The sequence below is a fragment of the Rhodamnia argentea genome, chromosome 6 (genome assembly GCF_020921035.1).
Source record: "Rhodamnia argentea isolate NSW1041297 chromosome 6, ASM2092103v1, whole genome shotgun sequence".
Taxonomy (NCBI): domain Eukaryota; kingdom Viridiplantae; phylum Streptophyta; class Magnoliopsida; order Myrtales; family Myrtaceae; genus Rhodamnia; species Rhodamnia argentea.
This window is the reverse complement of record NC_063155.1, coordinates 29,457,495-29,473,013: the sequence shown is the minus strand read 5'-3', so window position 1 is coordinate 29,473,013 and position 15,519 is coordinate 29,457,495. Positions and strand designations below refer to the sequence as shown.

General features: G+C 38.1%; 1 protein-coding gene across 1 annotated transcript; it reads right to left on the bottom strand.

Annotated features, from left to right (window-relative positions):
- Positions 1-11,030: 11,030 nt before the first annotated feature.
- On the bottom strand, positions 11,031-12,884 carry LOC115756430 (UDP-glycosyltransferase 74B1). Its single transcript, XM_030696206.2, has 2 exons — positions 12,195-12,884; positions 11,031-11,960 (listed from the first exon to the last, which is right to left on the bottom strand). Exons 1-2 carry the CDS (start codon positions 12,840-12,842, stop codon positions 11,214-11,216), a joined length of 1,395 nt encoding a protein of 464 aa, XP_030552066.1. The 5' UTR covers positions 12,843-12,884; the 3' UTR covers positions 11,031-11,213.
- Positions 12,885-15,519: the final 2,635 nt, after the last annotated feature.

Below are 15,519 nucleotides of genomic sequence, written 5' to 3'. Positions count from 1 at the left end.
AAATAACCACAGGAGAAAAGAATTGAAGGCAAAAAAAAAAAAAATTTGTAGACGGAACGGGCCTAGGCCCAAGCATGGCACCATCACCATTGCACCGGTCGAACCCTTTGATGAATGCTACGAAACATATCTTTGCCGTGAATAATGCCACCGAAATTATATGTACATATGCAATGAACAAAAATAAAAAACCAGACAGGCTCAGTCACTGGCTCTGTTATTCCAACTCCTGCTTGTCTTCTCCATCTCCTCCACCTTGGCACCACCCACTAGAAGCGGTAGGTCAGCTTGTCCTTCCTGAGTCTAGCCTTAATCAGCCGCTCACGCATCTTCTCCGATGTGAGGCCGTCGGCGGCATCCGCGCCAATGATCACACGAGTGAGCAGACCTCATTCATTAAAGGGAATTGTTATTAGGTTTGCAAAGGTCATCGCTTGTTCAAAGGTATGGAATGGTTTAGACTATTAACTGCGCATTTCGCCATAGCAGCCTTACTAAATAAATTGTACTTACAGCTCAGTTTTGCCCGACTCAATATCCACGGAAAGACATGTTTCCTATATTTAAAGAAAGTTTTTTAGCACGGCGGGTGAATTTTTTCTTTGAATGACAAAAAAAGAAATCTGTCCCCGATGGATCGTCCTCAAAAGTCAAAACCTTCTTCAAATGTGCGAAACATAACTTTCCATAGATTTGAAGTCGGGCAAAATTGAGCACAGGCGATCGCCCACGTGAATGCAATTTATTTAGTTTAGAAATCTTTTTTTGCACTCTCGTTCTTTTCTATCTCTTTAGGGGCAGATTCACAGGCAGATCTACAAGTTGGAAGTAGTCAAACTCTTAATACAGTAAGACGTTCGGTGCTTCAAACTCCTCCCTCTAAAGCACAATCATATATATAGAATAAGATCAAGTCAATTAGTTGATTATCTACTGCTTCATGTTTTCGATGCTTTTATCTTTTCGACATGACTCCCCAAAACCGACCACGGAAGCACAACCAACGCATGACATAGCGCACCGGGTGTGCGGTTCGCTCAAGCGGCACATGAAACGCACTCGAAAAATCCTAGAGAAGGTAGAAGCATAAAGAATAAAGGGCTCTTTCCAGAAAGAGTGTATAAAAGAGGAGAAAATTGAGATGGTAACGTGTGAATAATGATTTTGTTGAGGGGAAGAGAAAATTAAGTCGAAGGGCGGATTTTTTTTTTCTTCAAAAAAATGTACGAAACATATCTTTTCCGTAGATCCGAAGTCGGGCAAAATTGAGCATAAACATCGTCTACGTGAATTTATTTAGTTTAGAAATCTTTTTTTCACTCGTTTTTCAGGGATGGATTCACGGGCGGATCCATAAGTGGGGAGCAGTCAAACTCTAGTACAGGTATGGTCAAAGTCTGATACGGTTGTGGGTTCCCGATCGGTTCTGATGATGGCTGCTTCTAAGCCTTTCCTCCAAAGCGCAAACATGAATATAGAGTAAGATCACATTGATTACGTTGATCATTTACCGTTTCATGGATTCGATGCTTTCATCTTTTCGACATGACTCCCCAACGGCTGACCATAAAAGCGCAGCCAATACATGATGGCATCGGGTGTGCGGTTCGTCGATGTCCGTGGGCAGCACATGGAACACTATCGAAAAATTAGAAGGTAGTGGCATAGATAATGAAGGTCGCTTTCCTGAAAGAGTGTGTAAATAAGGAAAAAATTGATGTGGTAACTTGGGGATAATGATTTTGTTGAAGGGAGGAGTTCTTGGGTGGATTATTTCTTTTTCGTTAAAAAGAAATGTATGAAACATATCTTTCCGTAGTTTTGGAGTTAGGCAAATTGAGTGTAAATGATCATCCACGTGAATTTATTTAGTTTAGAATTTTTTTTTTGCACTCTCGTTTTCAAGGATGGATTCACAGGTGGATCCATAAGTTGGAAGTAGTGAAACTCTAATACGGGTGTGGTCAAAGTCTAATATAGATATGGGTTCCCGATCGGTTCTGACGATGGCTACTTCTAAGTCTTCCCTCTAAAGTGCAAACATATATATATAAAATAAGATCACGTCAATTACATTGATCATTTCCCGTTTCATGTTTTCCGCACTTTCATCTTTTCGACATGACTCCCTAACGGCCGACCACAAAAGCGCAACCAATGCATTACCATAGGGCATTGGGTGTGCGGTTCGCTCATGTCCATGGGCGGTGCATGGAATGCTCTTGAAAAATATTAGAGAGAAGGTAGAGGAACATAGAATGAAGGGCACTTTCCAGAAAGAGTGTATAAATGAGGTAAAAATTAAGTGGTAAGGTGGGGATAATGATTTTGTTGATGGGAGGAGGAATTAAGTTCATGGGCAGATTATTGTTATTTTTCATTAAAAATAAATGTGCGAAACATATCTTTCCCTAGATTTGGACTCGGGCAAAATTGAGGGTAAATGATCGTCCACGTAAGTTTTTTTAGTTTAGAAATATTTTTTTGTTTTGGAAATCTTTTTTTGCACTCTCGTTTCGGGGATGGATTCACAGGCTGATCCATAAGTTGGAAGCAGTCAAACTCTAATACGGGTATGGTCAAATTCCGATACAAGTATGGGTTCCCGATCGATGGATACTTCTAAGTCTTCCCTCTGAAGCGCAAACATATATATATATATATATATATATATAGAGAGAGAGAGAGAGAGAGAGAGAGAGAGAATAAGATCACGTCAATGACGTTGATCATCCCCACACACACACATATATAGAATAAGATCGCGTAAGTTACGTTGATCATCTACCCTTTTTTGTTTTCAACGCTTTCATCTTTTAGACATGACTCCCCAACGAGCGACCTCGGAAGTGCAACCAACGCATGGCCATAGAGCACTTGGTGTGCGGTTCGCTCATATCCATATGAAGCGCGTGGAATGCTCTCGAAAAGTCCTCGAGAGAAGGTAAAAGAACAGAGAATGAAGGGCACTTTTCAGAAGTACTGTATAAATGAGGAGAAAATTGAGGTGGTATGATGGGAAAAATGATTTTGTTGAGGGGAGAGAGAGAGAGAATGGCATGCGAAATAGCTAAGCGGGATCGGCTGACTTTTTTGTCTGGTTTCCTTTAAAAATCAATTCACCTAAATAACAATTTTTTTTTTATAAAAGTAAGTTTAAAGAATAAGTTCTCAATCTGTGGTATTTGTTCAATATGAGTACCAATAAGGGCAAATCACATAATTTCAAAAATCGATTCCATGAATCACTCTATTGTTTTTGTGGCATTTGTTGAACAAGGGTACGCGAGTCATTACCGCTGCATCTAATTAATCCAGTTTGACCCGCCATTGGTAGATTTTTCTACTAACAATCCCATCCTTAAGTTCAATGGGTTAACGTAGGATCATCTTAGGATATTGGTGGGCAAGGACCATTCTTTTGGCTCATCGTTTATCTATAAAAGATGTCACTCATCATCATTGTCCGAACGTTTCACTCAATTTCCATACCTGTATTGGGAATAAAATGGGCGTCTTCTTGAAATAGAAAAATAAAATAGAGTTAAAAAATGTAGGGGCTAACCAATTCATAAAGGGACAACGTAATGTAGCAAAATTTGCCCATTCATATATAAGCTTTTGAAATTTAGAGATAATCCTCCTTACGATAACCCACAGTTAATGATATATAAAATAAACAAAAACAAGTCCAGTTGACAAATAATTAGAACAATATACCATCCTATAGAAAATTATAATTGGTCGTTTGAAACATGATCGACGACCGATGCCACAAAACAGAATTGCATTATTTATAACTAAATCCATTCTTTTGTTTGACAGCATTAATGCTGCGCAGAATTTCCACGTATTGAGTACGATGACCGCTTGATGATGATGATCATCATCATGAATCAATTTGTTGTGCCTAATCATGACTTTGTATTGTGTGAAATCTCTTCACCTCCCACTTAATTTTAAGATGTTTTAGGTTTTCTTTAGAAGATAATAAGAAGTTTATTTTGTTAGTTTATTTGATCTTTCAATCACATGAACATAAATTGATAAATAAATATACCCAAATTAAAAGAAGCCATGGTTGATCCGATGAGAGAGAAGATGTCTTCTTATGGGTATGGATCTTCACCACTCTCCTCTGTAATAATTATGATGGAGTGTGTATTTTTTTCTCTTGTGATTTTATGGAAGAAGCAAAAGCGTAAAAAAGCGAAAACGCAAAAAAAGGGTACTCGTTCTGCACAAAAAGAGATCTTATATAGAAAGAATATTGGGACCAACCCTAAAGCTGCCAAATCTTAACCGTCCATCGACGTTTAAAGATAAGGATTCTAGAAGCCCAATTGGATGTGACAAATCTATAACAAATATATACCCGTAATATATTTAATTAAATAATAAACTTGATAGGCCACATATTTGGGTGGATCTCGTCAAATCCAACATTCTCCCACTTGGCCAAAAGTTCTATTATCAATTTAATTCACAAAGCTTAACACAACATAATTAAGCATATAAAATATCCCTTAACTAAGGTCATGTTTGACATTTATATAGAAAAGAATTAAAGCCAATATTCATGTTCCAATGCCACAGTACCGTTCTCCAGTTACTATCCCAGCACAAACATCAAACACAACATCTAATGGGTTAATAGTCATGAACAATAACGTTTCATAGTATAAACATGTTAATGAGGTCCATACATAATTGTTTGTTTCAAAAGGCTTCAAATGTTCACATATAACTAGAAGCAACAAACTATAAAATCAAAATCCATTACATGAGGTAATCGCAAAATATAAAAATACATCATGTGTCCAAAACCACGGTCTAAATTAAAGGCTATCAACCAAGCTCGTGATAGCAATATGTTTTCGAAAAAGATTGGATGGTAAGCATTTTTTCGTGAGATCTGCTAACATGGATTTCGTACTAATATGCTGAATGGACACAACTTGATTTTGAACTCTTTCTCTCACAACAAGATACTTAATGTCAATATTTGGATGCACCATTCGACTTGTTGTTTTATGAAAAGAAAACGGCAATCTGGTTATCATAATGAATTTTCAGTGGTTCCGAAATAATATCAACTAGCTCAAATCCCATAATGAAGTTCCTCAACCATAAACCATGAGAACTCGCTTCATAACATGCTATGAACTCTGCTTCAATGCAGTTATAGACTGTTTTGCACTCTTCCGTGAGATGGGTTTTCCAACGAGCATAAAAATGTAACCCGATATGGATTTCTTAGTGCTGATGCATCCAGCATAATCAGAATCAGAATAACCAATAGCCTCAATGCTATCTATTTTCTTGTAGGTAAGCATAAAATCTTTTGTACCCTGTTAGTTTCACATTACGTTCTTAGTTGCTTTCCGATAACCCATTCCTCGGTATATTTGGTAACAGCCAAGTATTCCAACAACATATGCTATGTCAGGGGCGAGTACATACTTGAGCGTACATAAGACTCCCTACTGTAGATGCATAGGAAACATGCTCTATTTGTAGAAGCTCTAGTTGATTTCTAGGGCATTACATTAAGCTGAATTTGTCATCTTTAACAACAGAGGCAACATTGGGAGATCTCTCGAGATCTATCTCTGTGAATCTCAATTCTTATTATATAAGAGACTTTGCTAAGGTCTTTCATCTCAAAGTTATGTGAAAGAAAATTCTTGGTCTCATATAACATGTTCTTATCATTGCTAGCAAATAATATATCATTAATATATAATATTAGAATGATAAATTTACTCCCACTGATTTTAAATTATATACACTGATCCACTATATTTTCTTTAAAGCCAAAATTACTAATTATATCATGAAAATTAAGATACCACTGTCTTGAGGCTTGTTTCAAATCATAGATGGACTTTTTCAGTTTGCATTTCATATGTTCCTTGCTTTCAACCACAAAACTTTGCGGTTGCGCCATATAGACATCCTCTTGCAAGTCTCCATTAAGAAATGCTATTTTCACGTCTATTTGATGTAGCTCTAAATCATAATAAGCTACTAAAGCCATGAGTATTCCGAAAGAATCATTCTTGGACACAAGGGAAAATGTGTCATTATAATTTACTCATTTTCTTTGAGTGAAACCTTTTGCGACTAAGCTAGCTTTATACCTTTCAATATTACCTTTACGGTTTAGCTTAGTTTTGTAGACCCATTTACGGTCTACAGCTTTGCCCCTTCAGGCAAGTATACTAGGTCCTAGACGCCATTATCTTTTATGGCTTCAAAACTTTGAGTTGAATGATTGCTTGGAATGACTTCATCATAAGAAATATGATCAATGCCTATGCTAACATCATAGTCTGACTCATCTAGATATACGATGTAATCATCAGAAATAGCTGATTTCCTTTCTCTTCCCAATCTGTTAAGAGATTGTTCGTCAACGAGAGGAAACATAGGCTCTATATTATGAGGTTCTTCATTTGGTACCCCCTCTGAAGGATCAAAACCTTATGGTGAAGGTAATGGTACACTAGACCATTGAATAATAGAAACAAAAACATGATCATGAGTAGAAACTTGATCTTGGGTTTCCTCAAAGTCCTTTGTTCTAGGGGTGCAATAATCAACATTTTCTAAAATCATTGCATTTCTAGTTTCAACAAATTTAGTAGTATGTGAAGGGCAGTAAAATCTAAAATCCCTTGATCTTTCAGGGTAACCAATGAAATAACAACTTATGGTCCTTTGGTCGAGTTTCTTTCTTTGTGGATTACATATTTTTGCCTCAGCCGAACAGCCCCATACATGAAGAAATTCCAAACTCGATTTTCTTTGTGTCCACAGTTTATAAGATGTTTTACCCACGAATTTACTGGGAATCCGATTAAGGATATGCACGGCCATTTTAAGAGTTTTAATCCAAAGACACTCTGGTAAAGTACTATGACATATCATACTTCGTAACATATCTACTAAAGTACGATTTCGTTGCTCAGCAACACCATTTTCCTAGGGAGTATCTGTCATTGTATATTGAGCAACTATACCACATTGTTTATAAAAAAAAGCAAAAGCACCAGGATTATGACATGTGTCGGAAAACCTTCTATAATATCCTCCTCCATGGTCGGACCTTACAACTTTAATCTTTAGGTCGACTTAATTTTCAACTTCGGCTTTGAAGATCTTATACATGTTTAGTGCTTCAAATTTATCATGGATAAGATAGATATAACCATAACGTGAGTAGTCATCGATGAAAGCGATAAAATACTTATGACCACTAATAACGGGAGCGGGGAAAGGTCCACAAATTATGGATAATTTGTAAAAGTCCCTCACTCTTTATGGCACAATGTTTATTACCCTTTGGGAATTTTCCTTTAATATATTTAATACAAGTGTCAAAATCAGAGAAATTTATAGAATGTAGAATTCCAACCTTAATGAGGTGTTCCATTCTGTCTTGTGATATAAGACCCAGACATGCATGCCATAATTTTGAGGAATTTTCATTCTCTGATTTCCATTTCTTACAAGTTTTGGCAATATCATCATTCACATTCATTGAAATTACAGATTCAGTAAATGAAGAATCTAAACATAGTTTGTAGAGGTTTCCCTCTAACATTGCATAACCAACAGTCTCATTATAATGAGAAATGAAGCAACTTTTATTCTCAAACTTAAACGAATAACCATAAGCTTCAAGTTTTGAAACAAAAATTAAGTTTCTAGTAATACTGAGAACATAAATAGTATCAATTAAATCCAAATCGAAACCACTTTTCAACACCAAACAGAGAGTGCCAAACGCCTCAACTGGAACATTTTCTCCATTTTTCACGACAATGTTACGGTCTCGCTTATTTAGCTTTTTCTTTGAAAGGAATCCCTCCAATGAATTAATTATGAGTAGAGTTGTACCAGTATCAATCCACCATATATTTAAAGGAGCATCAACAATATATGATTCATAGTAAACATGACTCAATAAATATTACTTTTTTTCTTCGGCTAGTGCCGGAATTTCTAGCATTCTTTTCTCATATATCATACAAAAATGACACTTACCTTTTGAATCAAAAGGACCTGCCTTGTTAATCATAGAGTCATGAGTACCCTTGTTTCCATAATTGCGTCCCTTGCCATGCATCTTTCCTTTTCCTTTGTTTGAACCAAAAGTAATTACTTGAGCACCGTCAAGTTGTTGGATTTCAACCTCTCTTCTTCTTGGACACACATAGAAATTAGCTCGTTCATCTTCCATTTCTCTTTTTGCGTATTATAATTGATCTTAAAAGAACCAAACTATGCAGAAAGAGATGTCATAATGAAGTGAATAAGGAAACCTTCAGAGATTTTCATATCTATGAACTTAAGTTGAGCAGCAATATCATTCATCCGCATAATGTGCTCATGAACACCATTGATTCCATTATACTTGAGGCCTATATCATTCCATTTTGGAAATAAGAGTAGTAGCCTATACTTTAGAAGTGCCCTCATATTGCTCCTCAATGTGAGCAATGTACTCCTTAGCATTATTAGAGTCGGGAATGGCTCCCCGAATAGCAATCGTTATGGAGCCTTTCATGATCTTTAGAGATATGCGGTTAGATCACTCCCACTTTTCATAAGCAGATTTCTACTCATTTGATCTTTTATCCGTGAGCTCGGCGGGAGTATCGACCAGTAATGCATAGTCCAAGTCCATGACCCCAAGAATGATGCTTATTTGCTCATTCCACTTCTTGAAGTTTGTACCACTTAGTCGTACAATGGAGGAAAGATAACTCATAATAGCATCAATATTGTATGCTAGATCAGTAAAATTATGCACATTAGTACCTTTTAGGAAATTCAAAAAAAAAAATTGATTTAATTCATTATCACAGTAAACTAAAAAATAAACAATTTTTTACATTGAAAAATACACAAAACCTTACCAAAAGAAATCCAAGAATCATCTATAGTCTTCCGTTGGGCCAACCATAGACACTTTAAATGGATTTTTTTCATAATTTACCAGCAAATTTCATAAGGCAATAATAAATCAAATTAAATCACCGTTGGTAGAATTAATTCAAATCACGTACTTGCAATTTATCTACTTATTAGATTATCATTCTACTCAAAATTAAATATTTTAAATTTCCGTTGGACCAGTTACAAATTTAATCATGAGTATAACATAAGACGGTCTTATCAAAATCTAAATCTATTCAAAACAATAATCTTCCGTTGGGCCGATAACTGTTCAAACAGTTTAGAACTGCTGTAAAGAATAAAATTTATTTGACATAATAGAGTTGTGCTTTACAATTTTGACACAGCTCATCGCCAAAAGAATATAAGCAAGTATCGAGAAACAATCACGATGATTCTAACAGATTTATGCCATTAGCAATACTTGCCAAATAAAAAAAAAAAGAGGGAACAACACAGAATTAGGTCGTTTAATGGCCGGATCACCGAAATGATAACCAAAATTTACAACACTATTTAGCGATTTCTGGTGTTTTGTTGTTACAAACAAAATAAAATATATGATTGCATGAGATTCATGGAAAATCAATTATTGTCATATGTTTATTCCATCATCAACAAAATACCATGAATCAATCATAAAAGGAGATGAAAGATCATAATAAACATTATAACTATGTGAGTGAACCATCGCTCTGATACCAAATGTTAGTTTATTGGATCTTTCAATCACATGAACATAAGTTGATAAATAAACATATTTGAATCAAAAGAAGCCATTATTGATCCCATGAGAGAGAAGATGTCTTCTTATGGGTAAGGATCTTCACCGCTCTCCTCTATCATAATTATGATGGAATATGCATTCTTTTCTCTCTTGTGATTTTGTGGAAGAAGCGGAAGCGTAAGAATGATGAAGCGCAAAAAAAAGTAGTCGTTCTCCACAAAAAGAGATCTTATATAGAAGAAGTGATGGGACCAATGCTAAAGCTGCCAAATCTCAAACGTCCATCAAGGTTTAAAGATAAGGGTTCTAGAAGCTCAATTGGATTTAATAAATCTATAACAAATATATATCCGTAATATATTTAATTAAATAATAAACCTAATAGGCCATATATTTGGGTGGATCTCGTCAAATCCAACCTATTTTTTTCTCCAGAGGATCATATAAAAAATTAGAAAGGACCTCAAGAAGTACCAAGAAAAAGGAATGCATGAATGCTATAAGTCCACATATTATGGAGCTATATATGTAAATATGATTTTTCTCTTATTTCCTTCAAAAGAGGTTGATGTATTTGCTCGCGAAAAAAATTGAAAAACCAACATATACACTTGAAAGCTAGAAAATAAAAATAAAATATCATTTCAGTGGGAATGGTATAAAGCCTTTGTGTTAATCGGCTTGAATTATTGCACATGAGTTTTAGTAAGAAAGCTGTCAAAATATGGTCAAAAACTCATATTCTAACCTATATTTATTTAAATTGATCGCTTTAAACTTGAAATATGGATTATAGCTGGTTTTAAAGTTAAAACCCATAACAGATGGCTTCTGGTGAATCTATTATAAATCCACTTTCAACCCATTTAATGAATAGATTATTAGGCTTAGTCCACTTTGGTCTTTGTTCGCCGGTCTCTTCTCTCTTTCTCTTTGATTTCGTGACTCGCGCGACCTTCTTTGTTCATTCGCTCCGGTTCCACCATCATTAGGTTTTCCTGGAATCCATTATATAACCCGCTTTAGTCAATTTTCACCTTCCTTTTTTTTATTCTTCCTTTTGTAGACACAAGGAACTAATTCTCCCTAGTTCGACTGCATACCTGTTCGAAGCTTTGCGAATGCTTATGCTTCGTGTGGAAGACTAAGCAAAATGCGAATGCTTATGGCTCGTTAGAACGACATTCCAAGTATTACCTGTCACGATTTTAATTTTCATATTTATTCATTTAAAAAAATCTAAAGAGTCTCCGCCCACCTATTTACTACGGGTTTGTTAGAAGCTATAAGTAGGACGCAATATGTAACTTTCCAGTACAAAATGGTGCCGATGTTAAGAAGTAAAAGGCAACAATTTCAAAGTTGTAATGCTTTCGAATTTAGTTGTCCATTTCATAGATGAAATTAGTGGACAGCAAGCAAAGGAAACGGCAAATGACAATGCCGACAAACGATAGAGAACATGAAAAGACGTTAGAATCAATCATTGAATCTGAGACTTGACAATGACAATGACCCCTCAACCCACTTGCCTGCCTCCGCTCACATGAGACGTCAAACGTTCCACGAGCTCACTGATGCAGCGGTCGGAGCTCCCACCTTCGCCGATCGCTTCCTTAGCGAATTCCCTCCATTTCCTTACGTTCCTCTTCATCTCGTCGCTTCTCTCCCCTCTCATCACCTCGTTCACACACTTCGAAACCTCCTCTCTCCTCACCACTCCCTCCTCATCCTCCCTGGCCCTCACTCCCACTCCCCAAATCTCCTCCACATACTTGGCATTGGTCCATTGGTCGGCCCACCGGGGGATCCCAATCATCGGGACCCCTATGCTCAGCCCCTCGAGGGTCGAGTTCCACCCGCAGTGCGTCACGAAGCACCCCGTGGCTCGGTGTGCCAGGACTTCCAATTGGTTGCACCACGTGGCGATCATGGCCTTTTCTTGAACCGATTCTCCCAGCCCTTGTGGTAACTTATCGAGCTCGGAAGGCCTCACCACCCATAGGAATGGGAAGCCGCTTTCCTTTAGTCCCCATGCGATCTCCTCCATCTGCTCCGGCGTCAACGAAACCATGCTTCCGAAGGAGACGTATACGATCGATTTAGGCAGCTTCGTCTCGAGCCAATTGATGCACTCGAAGCTTACTGGCTTCCATAAGCTCGCCCCGTACGCGTTGTCTTTGTCTTGGCGACAGTCCAAGTATGTAGACGGGACCATCGGACCGATCAACTTTGCTGGCCAAACGTCTGATATGCTCTTTGCTTCCTAGAAACATAAGCATAACAAAGAACTTAATTAGAAAGATGAAGATATTTATCCGGCACACGAATTGATCGCACTCAAGATTCTTAGTGGAACGGATTTTTGTATTATACTTAATCTTAAAAGAGGGTTCAACCTTACAACCTGATCGACCACCATGTGGTAGACGAAACTCAAATCAATGTGCAAGAGAATTAGGAGGACAATAGCAATGTTTGTCATGTGAATTTCCCATACCTCGTATTCTAATGCCTCAAAGCTGTTTCCAAAAATCCAATCAGCCTTGTCTGTGTTAGTGAACTGTCTTAACTTCATGGCTAAGTAAGCAGGGTGGCTTCCTGGCAACCGAATAAAACTCGGGATGTCCCGCGAGTTCAGTGGAGGCAAGCCGGGAACCAAAAGTGCCCCGTCATGTAACTCAAGCGGCAGTTTGAGCAATCCACTGTGTAACCGGCAGAATATGTTCGAAATCGCGACCGAGTTGGTGAAGAATGCCGCACCGAATATATCATGTTGCTTAGCCACATCGAGAGCCCACGGGAAGAAGGAGTCGTAGACCACGCAAGCCACGGGGGTGTTGGTGCTCGAGTACTTCTCGATAAGTTGAGACAATGTTCTCGAGCCGTGTTCTTCGAACGACTTGAGGAAGGCGGCTGTGTTCCGGGCTTGAGCAAACCCCTCCTTGTCGAACCCATCGGATATGGGTTCGACCCCGACGTTTGGAGCATCGATGGACTTGACTGTGTAGCGAGTTGTGGCTAGTGTGGCCTTGAGTCCTTTGGAAGCCAAACGCTTCGCGAATTGGAGGAGAGGGTTGATGTGGCCTTGGCTGGGGTATGGAAGAACCACAACATGGGCTCTATGCAGCTCATCCTCCATTTTCATTGGAAATTTAACTGTGTTTCTCAATCGACAGGGTCTTAATTTATAGGGCAAACGATTGTACGATGTATTCCACGTTGGGCAAAGGTATTTTGCCTCCCTTTGTTCAGGTCGATCGAAAAGTTTGAAAATAGCTAGAACTGAATGCGGAAAGTATGGAAAAGCGTCTCGCAATTTAGATTTTCAACAACACTTTTCATATCTTGACATGATTTCCAGAATCTATTTTCACACATATATCATTGTAAGCAAAATGATGCACTCATTGATCATTTCTATCTGCTCATTACATTCTTTTTTCATATTTTCTTTTTTGCAATACGCGAGATTTTGAACACATCAGAGGATATTGAATTCTAATGGAGAGAGTCAGGCTATAAATTTCCTCAAAGCTCTCACATTTTTCATGAACTTAACAAGGACAAGACGCCAACATCAACTTCAAATTTGCAAATACTAGACGACCTATGCTTCCGATTATGTGCATACTTTCAAGTTGCAAAACGAGCTCACAGTAGACAATTAAACAGTCGGCGGGCATAAATAAATCTAAATGCACTAATCTTCATAATCATTGCATTGTAACATAAAAGGGAACATAGCTCCCATGTGCTGAAGATGGCCCCCGTGACTTGAGTGATAGCACGGTAATTTAATCGAGGAAAAGAAGAGAGTCTTGCTTGGATTTGTTGATAGAAAGTTACCATGTATCAGCCTATAGTTGGCAAAAGAACCGAACCGGCAGATACGACATCTTTTCAGGCTATGTTTGTTTTGCGAAAAATGACCGATTTGAAAAATATCCTTTTTAAAGCGATAGCTCGTATCATTCACAGAACGTCCGTGAAGATGTGTAGACATGAAGTGTCGTCGATAATAGAAACATTCTTCAATGACTATAATTTCAAGTGATGCAAGCCATCATTTCTAGGAAAACATTTCCCGAGTCGCTCATTTTTCACGAAACGAAAGTAACTCCCACGAGTTCAGACACCGCACCGAACATCTCATGCTGCTTAGCCACACACACACACACAAGGAGGCACTCAGGGAGAAAATGTGATTGGAATAATTTGTGGCTCGGAAAGCACGCCTCTTGCAACGAAGAAAGGAGAATCAAGGATCAAATCGACGACCCCGGATGGGAACTCAAGCATCTTTTCACTCTGATGTTGGAATGTGTTGGGCCATCCATCTGGCCATGGCGTGAATCATATGAAACTGGCGGTTGCTTATTCAGCCTGAACCACTACTAAACCTGAAAAGACTTTACGGGACCATTGTCATTTTCTCAAGTCGGACGATTCCTGGACCCAAGATTTTGCAGAATCCCTGGAACTTTTTTCGTGAAATTACTCTCTGTGGACCCTCTCTCGTGTCGGCAAAAAGGGGCCCGTCTTCAACCTGCACCAAAATCTTGATCCTCGGTAGCCTTACATAAACGGAGAAACCAAATCCGTTCTCTCCCTTTGACAGATAGGTAGGGCTACGTGAAGGAGTGAGCATAGCACGTTTATGCGGTCATTAGGGTGGCCGGCGCTGTCGTTTGCCAATGCCGCCACCGGATGCCAACCTGCCCCCAATAGATCCCTTCCAGTCTTGGCCGCTCGTCACTTACTGACGAGAAGTATTTTCCAAGAAGAACAATTTCCTTTTTCATCGCAATGGCGGAAAATAATATTTGATAAGAATAATTAAAATATTTAATCACGCTTTCATCTAACAGCCTAAACTTTTAGAACAATTGGCAGCGGTTTCACAGAATTTCACAAGCTTTGCATAGCAATTAAGCTTATACATCGTAAAATTGGAAATAAAGATTTGTCCCGGACAATAAAAAGTTCTGAGGAGAAAGATGGGCTGGAGATCAAGAGTGCATGTGAGGTCAGCATGGAAAAACAAGGAAAGGGAGTGTGGTTGAAATTGCACCATCATTTTGAAGCAATAACAGCACTGCTATGGCATTGACAGGTACATTGAAGGCCTCGTTAATGGATTTTGAAAAAGGAATGAATAAATGCACAGAAAACCTAAAAGATTATACTAAATTGTAATTAAGTCATAAAACTTTCGAATCAAATTTTAAAACTTGTAGAAAATGTGCAATCAAGTATTCCGATGGAACCATCTATGTTATTTGATTGTTTTATCTCCCCTTCGAGGCTGCGAGACATTGATGTGTCAAAATAATTGCTTGTTTCTTCAATTCTCTATTCATATGAACATCTTGAACAATATTGGTGTTTCACATGGAGGTGTTGCTCGTCACCCGGGCAAGATAAACCACCCTTTGCTTAACCACTAACTTCACGGCCCCATTCATAACCCCACCCCCTTGGATATGAGTTGTTAAAATTATTTAAATGGGTCAACTTGAGTCGGGCCATTTTCGATCAGGATCACATGTTTGACGCTCCCACATGTGCTAAAATATTGGCTAATTGTCCTCCAACAATGCCGTCTGACAACTTCTGAGTCATTACTAGATTCTTGGGAGGATGATGTGTGGCCAAGTTGTAAAGGTCGATAGAAGCATTATATAGATGTATACTCGCTCTCTTTGTTGCAATGACTTTAGCACTCTTCGGGCGTCCGGAATTAGAGAGGGACATAATATAAAATATGTCTAAAGCAAGACAATCTGCATAGAATTGGGCCAAAGAGCTTTGCTGGCACATGA

Bases quoted from the DNA above. Each gene is read 5' to 3' on its own strand.
- LOC115756430 (XM_030696206.2), bottom strand. From the start codon at position 12,842: ATGAAAATGGAGGATGAGCTGCATAGAGCCCATGTTGTGGTTCTTCCA. The intron at 11,961-12,194 runs GTATGGGAAATT...TTATGTTTCTAG, and splicing joins TTGAGGCATTAGAATACGAG to GAAGCAAAGAGCATATCAGA.